Source organism: Diceros bicornis, chromosome 9 (assembly GCF_020826845.1).
Source record: "Diceros bicornis minor isolate mBicDic1 chromosome 9, mDicBic1.mat.cur, whole genome shotgun sequence".
Taxonomy (NCBI): Eukaryota; Metazoa; Chordata; class Mammalia; order Perissodactyla; family Rhinocerotidae; genus Diceros; species Diceros bicornis.
Genome location: NC_080748.1, coordinates 87,050,113 through 87,063,903, shown reverse-complemented (window position 1 = coordinate 87,063,903; position 13,791 = coordinate 87,050,113). Strand labels below are relative to the sequence as shown.

General features: G+C 55.2%; 1 protein-coding gene across 4 annotated transcripts in view; it reads left to right on the top strand.

The window, feature by feature from the left end:
- Positions 1-1,636: 1,636 nt before the first annotated feature.
- Positions 1,637-13,791, top strand: part of GRTP1 (growth hormone regulated TBC protein 1) — a 30,247-nt gene continuing 18,092 nt past the window's right edge. For 3 of the 4 annotated variants that reach the window (XM_058548535.1, XM_058548536.1, XM_058548534.1), the window contains exons 1-3: positions 2,486-2,602; positions 3,359-3,510; positions 10,507-10,665. In XM_058548535.1, coding sequence (XP_058404518.1) covers positions 2,556-2,602; positions 3,359-3,510; positions 10,507-10,665 — 358 coding nt within the window. In that variant the 5' untranslated portion in view covers positions 2,486-2,555. Of the gene's footprint in view, positions 1,656-2,485; positions 2,603-3,358; positions 3,511-10,506; positions 10,666-13,791 lie in introns of those variants that run through there. The other variant, XM_058548538.1, reaches the window with a different exon arrangement.

Below are 13,791 nucleotides of genomic sequence, written 5' to 3'. Positions count from 1 at the left end.
ACTTGTTCCTGACACCGAATGCTCCCACTCGAGTCTCATCTGGCCCCAAAACACACTTGGCCACGGTTGGCCACCACAGTCAAGTCCAAGTGCAGGGACCTCTGTGAGGCAGCGGGTGAGAGGGGAATGGAATCCTACTGGCCACCAGGAGAAGGGCCGGACTTACCAACAGAGGGGCCTGGAACAAGTGTCTGCAAGACAGCCAGGCGGGAGGTGGCAGAGCTGTGCTAACAGGGCTGGAAGCCAGGGTGGTTTGGGGGTGCAAGAAGCTGAGCGCAAGAGAAGGGGGGGCAGGAGTAGGAGTGTGGAACCTGCTCATAGAAATCGTGGGAGGAAGTAGGAAATGGGGTTTGGGCCCCAAAGGAAGGTCAGGATGGGAGGGAGCCCAGGGTCATCTGCTTCGACTGGTGGCAGCTCCATGTAGAGGGGAGAGAGAGGGGCAGAGCGAGAGGCCCAGGAGAGCCGGGGGCTGCGTGCTTGCCTTGTTCTATAAGACCAGCCGAGGTGGAGCAGCGTGGGCCACAGGACCACCGGGCGCTGGTGTAAGGATAAGCCACCCTCTCTGTGGGCTTGAGTCTGCAGAAGAAAGGACTCTTGTTGGGAATGTGCCAAGCAGCTGGGGGCGCAGATCAGGGGTCTTAGAAAGGGACACTGTGTCTTTCAAAAGCAAAACCCTGTGAACCAAGCTGAAGGCCTGTGTTTTCCCAGAACAGGCCAGCTCGGAGCACTGGTGAGGCCAGCTCGGAGCACTGGTGAGGCCAGCTCGGAGCACTGGTGAAGCCAGCATTTGGGGTGATGCTGGGTCGAGCACTGGATTTCCTGAAGTCTTCCGAAAGGGTTTGGAGAAGCGTGCAGACAGACAGACAGACGTCCCAGTTTAGCGGCAGTGTGTTCCACAAATCACTTTCCAGGCTCCTTGTTCAGCCCTCAGATGGAACATTCTTGAAGAACCAACGTTAAGTGCCCACATGGGTTCACAGAAACCCTGGGAGACTTTGGGGTATGCTGACAATATTACTTCCACCACATCTGGCCATGGTTATAGGTACTTTTCATGAGAAAGTGCATCAGGAGTCCCAGAAAGACGTTCTCCTCAAAGGGGGCTGGCCACGGGTGGAGTGGGCTCCCGGGCACAGCAGGTGATCACGTGGCCTTTAGGGAGAAGGTGTCTTTCTGATGTCTGCTGTTCTGAACCCATCTTTAAAAAAGGACCCTTGGGAGGTGGAGGGCTGAGGCTACAAAGCACTTTAAATCTTAAAGAATCTTAAATCCCCTTTTATCTCACCACATTTCCTAAACAAACTCAAAACACAGTTTTGGCAAAGTTTCGATGGCCCCCCGGATACGAACAGCAGTTCAGACGTGGTTTTCAGGCCACATACTGAAGTCTCAGGACAGTGTAACGGGAACTGGGACCAGAGAAGACCCTGTCCCAGCCCAGGGCGGCCCTGGAGCATCGGGAGGAACGGATGCGCTCTGTTTCCGCGGTGCCGCCTCCCGAGGCAGAGGCACACGGAGCTGCGGGGTCACAGCACCGCTCAGCTGGGAGAGCGCCCGGCTGACTCTCGCTCCCAGGATTCCGAACACGAGTGTTTGGGAAGAGGCAGCCGAGGAGCCCCGCTTCTGCCCCTGAGGAGGAGCAGACGCCTGAGCTGGTAACCCCGAGGCGGCCCGGATGGCGGTCCCCCAGGGCGGCCCCTCCACCCGCGGGCGTAGCGGCCACAGCCCGCGTTCCGGGCGCCGCGCTCCGGGCCCCTGCCGTTTTCCAAGGCCTTGCTGGGTGGAGGGCCGGGTCTGGTCGGGCAGGCAGGAAGCAAAGGGCAGGTTCCCTCGGTGGGCGCGGAGCTACCATCATCTAATCTCCGTGTGGTTCTTAGGTCGGAAGGAGAGCAAATAAAAAACAAGACTTGCTCTTTTTCTGCATAAAGAAAAAAATAGGGGTCATAGGTCAGAATTCTGGCCTTTGGACCTGCTGGGCACTGAGGTTTGAAGGAATCTTGAAAGAATGCAAACCGGATTTACCTCCTCCAACCTTTGCTCTGGACCGTGCGCCCTGGGGGGGTGATGAGCAGCGCGCCCCCATCCCGCCCCCGGATCTCGCCCTCATCCCGCCCCCGGGTCTCCTCCATCCCCACCCCGGGTCCCCCATCTTGCTCCCAGGGTCCCCCATCCGCCTCCGGGCCTCCAGATCCCGCCCTCGGGCCGATCCCCCGGCTCCCGGGCACCCCCGCCCCCATCCCACGCCCCGCCCTCGCGGCCGCTCCCGCAGCTCCGGGCGCCGCGCTGGTGGGGGGCCGCAGGAGCAGGTGCAGCCCCGCCCCGCCACGGTGTCCTCCTGGGTCCCTCCCCTCCCGCTCCCCTCTTCTCCCCCCTCCCCGCCACTCCCTCCCCTCTCCTCCCCAGCACCACCCCTGCCCCTCCCCCTCCCCGCCCGGCGCCCCCGCCCGCCGCCCGCCGCCCGGCGGAAGGACTCGAGCGGCCCGCGGTCCGGACAGGCGGACTTGACCCCTGCTCTGGGCCCCGCGGTCCCGGCGGCTCCGGGCGACCCGCACCGCATGGAGCCCGCGGAGCGCGCGCAGGCGGCGCGGGACCGCGTCCCCAGGTGGGCGCGCAGGGCCAGGCCCAGGGGCCGGGCGCCCCTCACCCAGCCTGGGGGTGCGGGGTGGGAGTTTGGGGGGATGGGGGAAGCCGGCGCCTGCGCGCGCCGCTGGGCTGGGGGCTGCCCCCGCCGCGCTCGGCCCGGGTCCCCTTCTGCGCCCAGGGAGGGCCCGGGCGCGCTCCCCGCGGGGTCGGTCACGGTTCCCGACAGGCCGCAGCCCCCACGCGGGTTCACGGCCTCCTCCCCGCGGGGACCCGGGGGACAGAGCAGGGCTGGGGACAGAGCGGGGCAGGGGAACTCGAGGGCAAGACCTGGGGGCAGAGCAGGGCCGGAGACAGAGCAGGGCCGGGGGACAGGGCAGGCAGGGGGACCCGGGGGCAAGACCCGGGGATAGAGCAGGGCCGGGGACAGGGCAGGGCCGCGGGATAGGGCAGGGCAGAGGGCAGAGCGGGGCGGGGGACTTGGGGGCAGGGCAGGGGGCAGAGCAGAGCAGGGTACCTGGGGTCAGGGCCTGGGGCAGAGCAGGGCAGGGGGCAGAGCAGGGCAGAGGACCTGGGGGCTGGGCCCGAGGCAGAGCAGGGCTGGGGACAGGGCAGGGTGGGGGGCAGAGCAGGGCAGGAGACCTGGGGGCAGGGCCGGGGGCAGAGCAGGGCTGGGGACAGGGCAGGACCCAAGCAGGACCTGCAGGCCGGGCCCTCTGTGCCACAGGTCGCGCTGCTCCGTGGAACTTTATTCTGGGGCTTTTCTTCTCTGTTGTAGGCTTGATCCCTACGGGTTTGAAAGGCCTGAAGACTTTGATTATGCAGCTTATGAAGAATTTTTTTCCACCTATCTGGTGATTCTGACTCGAAGAGCAATCAAATGGTCTAAACTTCTAAAGGGAAGTAGCCGGGTGCAGACAAGTATGACAGGTGAGCTCAGAGCTTGATCCACCCCGCCCTCGGCAAACACGGAGAGAAGTTCAGGGAGGAGCGTTCCAGTCCTTAGGCCCTTCCCCCGGGGGGCTGCCCTGAGCCTGGCCCAGGTATCTTTGGGGCAGCGCCAGGGGCCGGAGGTTACCAGGCGAGTGCTCGCCTGTGCAGGTGCACAGCTGAGGCTCGAAGCTTTGAGTTCAGCTGGAACTCTCCCTGTGAAGGTGCAGGGCGTCCTTTCTTCCCTTTGAGATGGGGCCTGCTTGCCAGGTAGCAATGGGGACCGAGGCCCCCTTTCCAGAGAAACTGACTTCCTGCTCCTCAGGTGAGCTGGGCCGGGGTCTCCGCTTGTCCCTCCTGTGACAAAGCCCTCCCTGAGTCCCCAGAGTGAAAACCGGAGTCCTGCCCGGACCCTCTCCTCTCTGTCCCAGCCCCACCTCCCTCGCCCAGTCTTGACTCGATGCCACCCCCTGAGGCTGGAATGCGCGTCCCTCCTGTCACACCACACACAGGTCCACACCCTTCCTACCCTCCTGCTGATTTGCTCCTCCTCTAGGTCCACTGCAGTGCGGATCTGATTATTTTATCCTCCGTTTCCCCTGCTGGCATCCAGGATCCCTCCCTGCTGGCAGGGATTGGCCGGGGTGATTGCCTCGTGTTTGTCAAGTGAATGAATGAAGTGTTTGCCTGCAGTGTTCCCCTGCAGAGACAGACGGACAGATGGCCAGTGCCTCTGGGGCAGGTGGTGAAGGCGTTGGTAGGCGTGTGCCGGGAGCTGAGGGACTCAGATCCATGAGGCATAGGGGCGTATGGGGAGGCTTCCTGAAATAAGATATGAACAACGGTGAGGGGTGAGGCCAGGGGTCAGCTGCAGGAGATGGAACTGTGTGAGCGGAGTATGAGGGCCGTGGAGAGCCAGGCCGGAGACGGAGCAGGGACCCTGCCCCAGGACACAGGTGGGCTGCATCTTGTGACCAGGATGAGAGAAGCCCCCAAGGAAAGGGTTTTTAAGCAAGGGGCTGACGAGATCAATTTTTGCCTTTAAAGGAGCCAGTGAGTAGGGACCAGACAGCCCCCGGCACAGTAGATGCCTGGGAAATAGTTGGATTGAAGGAGAGGGCTGGCTGGAGGCTGGCCCATCTGAAACTGGCCGTCTGACGGGGGTCAGAGCCGAAGGAGGCTGTCCCTCGACGCTGGACCCCGACGCGGGCCTCTCCCTTGACCGAGCTCCCTCCTCAAGGCTGTACAATGAGAAGTGTTAGTAACAAGACGGGTAAACTAGCATTTCATAAAACCAGCTGCAAGGACCTCAGAGGGTGTCCTGTGCTGCTTTGCAGCCCCCCGGAGCCAGTATCCAGTGTACCGCCAGGAATCCTGTGCTGATGTCCCTCCCTGCGTCACCTCTGTGTTAACGTGTCTCCAGCAGCACATCTGCCTTTAGTTTTTCCTTTTGACTTATTTTTACAAGTTGACTGGGTCTGATTATTTCCAAAAGTTACATAGCGGTATATAAGGATAAACATAACTTATGCACGTGGTAAAACATCTGAATCATACTGGAAGACTTAAGTGACACTGAGTTTCTCTCCCGCCCCAGGCCGCAGTCTCCCACAGAGGTGCTCACTGGTGACTCTGCTGACGTCTCCCCCAGGAGCAGGGTGCACACACACATGCACACACACGTATACAAATGCAGCAGCTGCACCCACGGGCCTGCAGTTTGCTCTTACTGCAGGAGAAGGCCTCGTGTCCAGCATGGCTAGCTCTGGACTGCTGACCCAGAGGTCATTTAAAACAGAGTCACTACAAGATGTGCGTCTGTGTGTAAACCTTCTGTTTTTACATAAACTCAGATGCACCTTTGCTCTCCCATCTTTGATTTGTTGTGTGGTTCTGTCCTGTCATCTCCTTTTCTCTGAATAGGGCAGGTCCATGGATTTAAATTCTGTATCTTTCCTGCCGGAACCACGGTCAGCGCATTGTCTCTATTTTCCAGTATCGTGGTTTTTCCAAGTAGAGCAGGAATAAAAGCAATCTGAATGCAGCATCCTCCCAGATTTTGTGCTCCCCAACTTGGCAGTTCTCTGCGCCTGATTCACAGGTTTTGTTTGTTGTTGCTTTTTTTGAGCACCTATCTCTATCAACTGTTCTAAAAATTTAACTTGGTTTTTATTGAAATAATTATTTTTTGCCGTAGTATTTCTTTGACTCAGGTAATGTTCCATTAAGATGTGTGATTGCAGTTGCAAGTGTAATTGGCGTAACAGGGAGCAAATATCTTTGATTCCTGGAGCGTCTTCGGCCTGGGGGATGGGATTCAGTGTCCAGGGGAAGAGTGGCCTCATGTTCTCTCAGGACATGGGGACTCAGGTAATCTGGGGAGAGGCATGTGGCTCCCACGGCTCTGTGACCCAGGTGTCACCACTGGAGCTTGGCGTGTTTCCACGTGACGTTCAGGGGGCCTCTTGGCACTGACAGCGCTCTAAGAGAGCGACAGCCCTAAATGGGAGTGGACGAGGTACTCCAGAAAGGGGAATCTGGGTTTTTCCTGCCAGATGTTCTAGGCTGACTGCAGTGTAGTCAGGTCTGTGACCCGCCAGGGAAGCAGTGATGTGGTAAGGCATGCTGGGCCCACAGTGTGGACTTTAAGAGCCAGGGACCTCAATGTTGGAAACCCGTCCTTGCATTCAGCGAGCACACCTTGAAGTCACCCTTGGTCCTGCTCTTTAACTGTCTCTTGCTTTTTTGGTTCTACTGTGTCTTTTCTCTTTTTGGGGAGGACTTTCGTCTGTCCCGCATTAATGTCTCCAGTGACACAGTTGTCTGCAAGTCTCGGCATCAGTGTGTCTTCAGATGACAGCTGTAATGTACTGATTACACTATTTGTGCTTCCAATGAATATTTTCTTCTTTTTCTTTGTCCGAAGCAAATATCCACCAGGAACCTTGAAGACAGCTTGCTCTTTCTCCTCAAGCTGAGGAAGCTAGTTCAGCAGACTCGGTCCTACCCTGGCCTGGCTCCTTGTTCCTGTTCATTTCCCAACCTGGTGAAGGGACCTTGCAAGGGAAAACGCTTCACGGCCTTTTGCTGCTTCTCGTCTCCTCTTAGTGGGTTCGGATATTAGCACCATCTACATTAGGATTAAATTACAAAAACATGTTTTCAAAGACAAAGGCCAAGAACCTGGGGACTTGCTTAACTCTGTTGGGGCAGACAGTTGGAAGTTAATTCTCTGGGGTCTAGCTTCTTTTTAAAAAATTTCCCAACCGTTTTCCCTTATATTTTACGCTTCTCCAGATGTTAGTAATGCTCTGTGGGGTCGCCCCACCCTTGTCAGTCTCTGCGGACACGTCAACTATATTCATTCTCTTCTAAAGAAACTGTAAATTCGCGTAACAGAGGCCTTTGTTGTCCGAAACTTGTGGGTGTCGTTGCCTCTGTCAGACCTGGCTGAGGTTCCCTGGGCGTCTCAGGAACCTGGCTGCGCATCAGCTCCATTTCCCAGGTGAGGCAGCCGAGGCCTGCTCAGGGTCTGGGGCTAGTACCTCATGGCAGAGCTGAGAGTCTGACTCCAGAGAGAGGGCTACCCCTTCGCGCTTGCCCTTTTTAGCTGGGTATTTCTAAATGATCGGGTTTAACTTACAGGGCAGTCGCCTACCGTTCTGTGAGCGCAGACAAGCGCGGAGACTCGTGTGCCCCCCCAGGCAGGCCTTGGAACAGTCCATCCCCTTGGAGTGCCCTCCCAGTGCTCTGTCCTCTGTCCCTGTCGTTCGCCCCCCCGGGCTATCGCGCAGATGGGACCGCACAGTGTGGAGCCTTCTGAGTCCAGCTGCTTTCACCTCACATAACGCATCTGAGACGCTTCCGAGATTCTGGGCGTGTCAGCAGTTCCTTCTTTATTGCCGAGGAGCCTTTCGTTGTGCTGTGTACTACAGTGTTTTATCCGCTCCTCAGGGACGTTGGATGTGGAAAGCCAGCATTGTAAGCCTTCACACAAGGGTTTCGTGTGAACGTGAGCTTGCGTTTCTCTTGGGTAGACACCCAGGAGTGAGGTTGCTGGGGCACGCGGTGGCTGTGTGCCTGACTTGTGCGGACTCTTCACAGCGGCTGCCCCATTTCGCGTTCCCGCCAGCGATGGGTGTGGGTTCCTCCTGCTCCACACTCTTGCCAGCACTTCGTATTTTTGGTGTTTTTTATTTTGGCCGTTCTTTGTTGGAAAGACTATTCTGTCTGCATTGAATTTCCTTTGTAACTTTGTTAAAAAGCAATTGATACTGTTTGTGTAGGTCTGTTTCTGGATTTTTTCTTCTGTTGCATGAATCCACGTGAGTGTCTGTTCACCAATACCACACCGTCGTGATTAGTGTGAGTCTCAGGTGAGCCTTCAAATCAGAGTGTGACGACTCCAATTTCATTTCAGATTTGTTCTGGTTCTTCCGTTTTCTTTTTTCCCCATAAATTTTAGAACCAGCTTGTCATTATCAACGTAAGTATTTTTCCTGGAACATTACTAGGAATTGCATTGAACTTGAAGCTCAATTTGGGAAGGACTGACCTCTTCACAACACTGAGTCCTCCGGCCCACGAACTTGGTGCCCGTGGTCTCACTCTCCACTCATCTGGTCCTTGATTTCACTCAACCTGCAGATCCTGTGGCTCTTTCCTTAGACTTGCATCGAAGTGTTTCTCCTTTTATTTCTGGTGCTATTGTAAATGAGACTCTTGGATGGTTTTATTTCAGTGGTTTGTTGTTAGTATGTAGAGGTTCCACTGACTTTTTCATGACCTTCCCTTTGCTGCCGTCTAAGCTAGAACGGTTCCCGCCCGAGTTGGGACTGACCCGTCCCCTGCTCTTCAGCAGAGAAGGATTAACGACGCACGTGGGGTGTTCCTGGTCACACTGCCCCCTAAGGGGTCGTGAGACCTGCAGCCAGACTTCTGTATACCTCATATCAAGTTGGAGGGAAGGTTGTGCTGAATTATGAGTGTTTTTGGTAAATGTAAAAACAAAGCTTATGCTTTCTTGTGCCTATAACAGTATGAACAGACCAAGTACAGAGATGTTCTTGCCTGGGCCAGCCCGGTGGCTTAGCGGTTAAGTGCTCGCACTCCCCTACTGGCGGCCCGGGTTCAGATCCCGGGCGCGCACCGACACACCGCTTGTCGGGCCATGCTGAGGCCGCGTCCCACATACAGCACCTAGAAGGATGTGCAGCCATGACATACAACTATCTACTGGGGCTTTGGGGGGAGAAAAAGGAGGAGGATTGGGAATAGATGTTAGCTCAGAGCCGGTCTTCCTCAGCAAAAAGAGGAGGATTAGCATGGATGTTAGCTCAGGGCTGATCTTCCTCACAAAAAAAAAAAAAAGAGAGATGTTCTTGCCAAGACGTGATCCTCTGATGTGCTTCTAGACAGCAGAGGGTTTCTTAGGTTTCCTTTGTGGCGGATGGTGCTGGTGTCTGTTCTTTCCTCCTCCAGCTCTTCCCTCGTCACCCCTGCGTCCTTCTGCACATACACAGTGTGCTCCTGCTGCCCCACGTGCCCCTCGAGGAGTGGCACGTGCATGAGGCGTGGCCTGCGGGGCTTGCATTTAAGGTGCTCACGAACGGACGACCGTCAGTTCTGGTAGCCTCGGCGTTTGAGTTAGTAAGGTTTTATCGATAGTGCTTTTCTCAACTGTAACCTGTAATGTTATTCCTATAATTTTTTTCTGTTAAACGCAGCTAGTGCCTCTGATTTTTTCTTTTTACAGCAGCTTGTGGAATTTCACTAATTGTGTGTGCTTTTATTTTTTTCTGGAGTGTGGTCTCTTTTAAAATAATGGCATTTATAGTATAATATCCAAGGAAAACAACTAAGCTTTGAATATGTGCTTTGAAAATGAACTGTTTTGAGGGTTAAATTAAGGTCATTAGAAGCGTAAGGCGGCCCCTGGGCTGACTGGAATTGACTGGAACGTTAGCCTCACAGGTCTTTCGCATCTGCCTGGGAGATTACGGAACAGTGGTTAACTGAGGAAACACGTGGTTTTTGGCTTCTTTTCCTATATGTTTCTGTGGTCGTTAGAAAATTACTGATTACCTTTCACATATTTACTATCAGTAAAAATACCCCTCCCAGATGCGGCAGTTCTCGGTTTACAGAGATGAGCTGCACACAGGACCAGGACACCTGTGGCTGAAGCCGCCCGCGTCCAGCCACGCACGTTACACAGCCCGTGGCCCCGATGCCGCTGTCTCCTGCTCAGCCTGGCCTCGCTGGTCTCTCCCGATCCATCTGTCCTCTGTGTGGCTGCAGAGAGCTTTCCAGAACACCCAGGACCTCGGGCCCTGCTGTTTCCCTGTCACCTCCAGGGCAGGACCACGCGGCCAAGCCTGAGTCTGGCACACGAGGGCTCCAGGTCTGCCCCTGCCCACAGCTGTCCCTCCAGCCCTCACTGCCCTGCTGCGGCTCCCCGGGACCACGGGGAGTCTCTTCCTGCTGCATGTCCCTTCACTCAGCGTGGCTCCTGTCCCTCCCGTGTGCAGTGTCTCTGCCATCACCAGCTCCACTCTCAGCACCCTGGGCCACACCTGGTCGAGTGCCCCCCCAGACCAGGAGCCTGAGGCCGGGCAGGGGCTAACCCGCCTTCAGTCCGCAGCGTCTCGCACGGTCTGCGGGGCGGGGCGAGGGAGGACCAGAGGGTGAACTGCGCAGCCCCTGGTCCGTCGGCTCTGTGCGTTGATGGGGAAGTGGAGTACAGGGGTTATTGGAGCCCGCCCGACTGTGCTCTTGGGAGGAGAGCAAATTCTGTAACGAGCGTACGTACCGGTTTTGATGGTTTTGATGGAGGTGTGTGAAGTTTTGCATCTTTTGTATGTTCTGTTCAGGGGGAGAAGTGGGGAACGCTAAAAGCATTGAAGGTAGTGCTGTTGGCTCGGCGGGCCCTCCCCGAGGTTCTGGCCTCAGGAGAGGCTCGTCCGTCCCCCTGAAGTGGCCCTTTCTCGGTTTCAGTGAAGCGCTATATCCGAAAAGGCGTCCCGCTCGAGCACCGGGCCCGAGTCTGGATGGGGGTGAGCGGTGCTCAGGCCCAGATGGACCGAAACCCCGGCTACTACCACCGGCTTCTCCAGGGAGAGAGGAATGACAGCCTGGAGGAGGCGATCAGGACAGGTGAGGCATGTCCGTCCCTCAGGTGATGGCGGCTGAGCCAAGGGGCGGGGGGGCGCCCCCCGAGGGAGGAATTGTGTGTGCGCCCCGTCTTCAAGATCGCGATGCTGGTGAAGAAGCTTGCTTTGTCAAAGATGCACCAGCTGGTTGCAATTTGAAATTATATTTTTCTCAAAGGAAAATCAAAACTTAAGTGTTCAGGGGGCCGGCCCCGTGGCTTAGCTGTTAAGTGTGTGCGCTCCGCCACTGGAGGCCCGGGTTCGGATCCCGGGCGCGCACCGACGCACCGCTTTTCCGGCCATGCTGAGGCCGCGTCCCACATACAGCAACTAGAAGGACGTGCAACTATGACATACAACTATCTACTGGGGCTTTGGGGAGAAAAAGGAGGATTGGCACGAATGTTAGCTCAGGGCTGATCTTCCTCACAGGAAAAAAAAAAAACTGTGTTCATTAGGAAAGAACAGTGTTTTAATTCCTTCAGCAAATATTTGAGAGCACCCAGCTGGCTAGTAAGGAAATGGTCGTAGAGAGACCGATTTCTTCCATGGAGAATCCCTCAAGGAACGGAGGAGGCAGCCGAGCGAGCCGTGACTGTGCGGTCAGGTAGTCGCTGTAGGGGTTCTCGCCTAGAATGACAAGAGTGGGCTGACGCCTGCTCAGATGTGGTAAGGCCACACACCAGTGTTTTCTTTCTTTGTGTCAAACTCTAGTTATCGTCTAGGGACGCTGATATTTTGGGCATCTAACTTCTTTTTCCTCTACTTTCCTCAGTAGTCACGTAGGCTCACTGGCTCTTGAGGTTCAGAGTGCTCAAAAAAGTGTTTAACCTAAACTGAGTCATTAGATTTTTAGGAAATACTTCTGCCTTTCTGATTTTAACAGTTTTTGAGAAATACAAATACTTAAATTTTGTTTTCCTTTTTTTTTTTTTTTTTTTGGTGAGGAAGATTAGCCTTGAACTAACATCTGTGCCCATCTTCCTCTATTTTATATGTGGGACGCCACCACAGCATGGCTTGATGAGCAGTGTGTAGGTCTGTGCCCAGGATCCGAACCCGTGAACCCTGGGCCACTGAAGTGGAGCATGTGAACTTAACCACTACACCACCGGGCCAGCCCACAAATACTTAATTTAAAAAAAAATCCTATTACTTTTAAGTTCTGAGAAGTTTGACTGACTTGTGACAGTGAGAGAGTGGTATGCCCTCGACATAAGGAAAGGGGGCCTTCAGCCCTCGCTGGCAGCCCCTGGGGGTCTCCTATCCCCCGGGGTGGAGCCGGTGGGGAGGGCTGGGGCCAGCTGAGCTGGGTGGCTGCATCCGGACACACAGCAGACTTCTGCCAAGGTCTCAGAACAGAAGCTGAAGGCCCAGCCTGAGGCGTCCCTCCTGGGGCCAGAAATGCTGATTCAGGTTGGGAAGAGACCTTAGGACCAAGGGAGGCCGAGCGTGTGAAATAAAATAGAATGTTGCTGTTTGTTTGAAAATGAGTTTAAAGCCTCTGTTTAGTGCTGGCGTTTTTGGATATTTTTTTTTATTATGGTAAAATATACGTAACATGACATTTACCATTTTATCTTCCCAAACAAACTCTGTCCCCATTAAATTCCCCATTTCCTTCCCCCACCCCCAGCCCCTGGCACCACCATCTGCTTTCTGTCTCTGTGAACTTGATGGCTGGATGTCCCTTGTATGAGTGGAATCACACAGTATTTGTCTGTCTGTGTCTGGCTTATTTCACTCGACATAAGGTCCTCAGGGTCCATCCGTGTTGTAGCAGGTGTCAGGGTCTCCTTCCTTGTTCAGGCCAAACGAGATCCCAGTGTGTGGATGGCCACGTTCTGTTTATCCATCCATCGGTGGACCTCTGGGTTGCTTCCACCTTTTGGCTGCTGTGACTAATGCTGCTCTGCTCTCAGTTCTTTTGGGGGTACCCCCAGAGGTGGGATTGCTGGGTCACTGCTAACTCCACGTCTGTTCTCGTGAGGAATTTGGGTACATCATTCTACAGGGACAGTAGAGTGGATGGGTCATGCCGTGTAACCGTAGACTGGACGTCCCTGTCCACAGCCACCTCCACGATGGGAAGAAGGGAGGTAGAGAGATTTCAAATGCGGGGAAACGTCTCATAATAAAATATATTATGTAGGAATGAGCAGGGCTGGTCACGCTAGTCTGAATTAGTAAAAAACACTCTCATTCCCTCCTGATCGATTTCAGTTTTTGGAATGTTTAGAATTGCAGAGAAAAAATATTTTTGTGGAAAAACATACCATGAAAAATAATGTGCTTGGAGGCACGAAGCTTCCTATTCTGCTCAGACCTGGTTCTCTACGCGCAAAGGCTGGGCCTGGGCTGGAGGTGGGAAGAGAATTCTGGCGCGGCGTTTCCAGCGGCTGTGCAGGCGTCAGTGCTGGAGGAGAGGCGGGATTTCCCTAGGCAGAGGGGAGATCCCGGGTATGCCCCTCTTACAGCACGTCAGTGAGCTCGGGGGGTGTGCTATCTTCAGATCCACGTGTGTGAGTGGGGGTCCCAATGCATTTCGGTGATGGTAGGCAGGACAGTGACACACACAACACTAATCTAAGGAGGGTCGTTAGGATCAGAAAAAGGTGTCATTGTTTCAGCTGACACACATCTTTGTCCCCTTCCACGCGTCTGCAGGGGTAACATACAAAACTGAGCTCTAAAAAGTCAGGCGTGGGGCTGGCCTGGTGGCATGGTGGTTAAGTTCTCACGCTCCACTTTGGTGATCTGGGGTTTGCAGGTTCGGATCCCGGGCTCGGGGACCTACGCAGCCATGCTGTGGAGGCGTCCCACAAACAAGATAGAGGAAGATGAGCACAGATGTTAGCTCAAGGCTAATCTTCCTCAGCAAAGGGAAAAAAAAAAAAAGTCAGGCGTGAGGTTGGCGTGAGGCAAGGTTTTGTTCTGGTGAGGTCGCCCAGTGTCAGTACAGAATGGCTGGGCCGGGCCGGGCAGGAGGGGGCGGGCCGAGGAAGCGGGTGTCTGGCGCGCAGGAAGAGGCTGGCCAGGGAGCCCTCCTGCAGACAAAGCCCGGCAGTGCTGAGCTTATTTAGTTGTTGGTTTGCAGTTCTGTCTGTTCACCTCTGAGAGGGCATCGTGG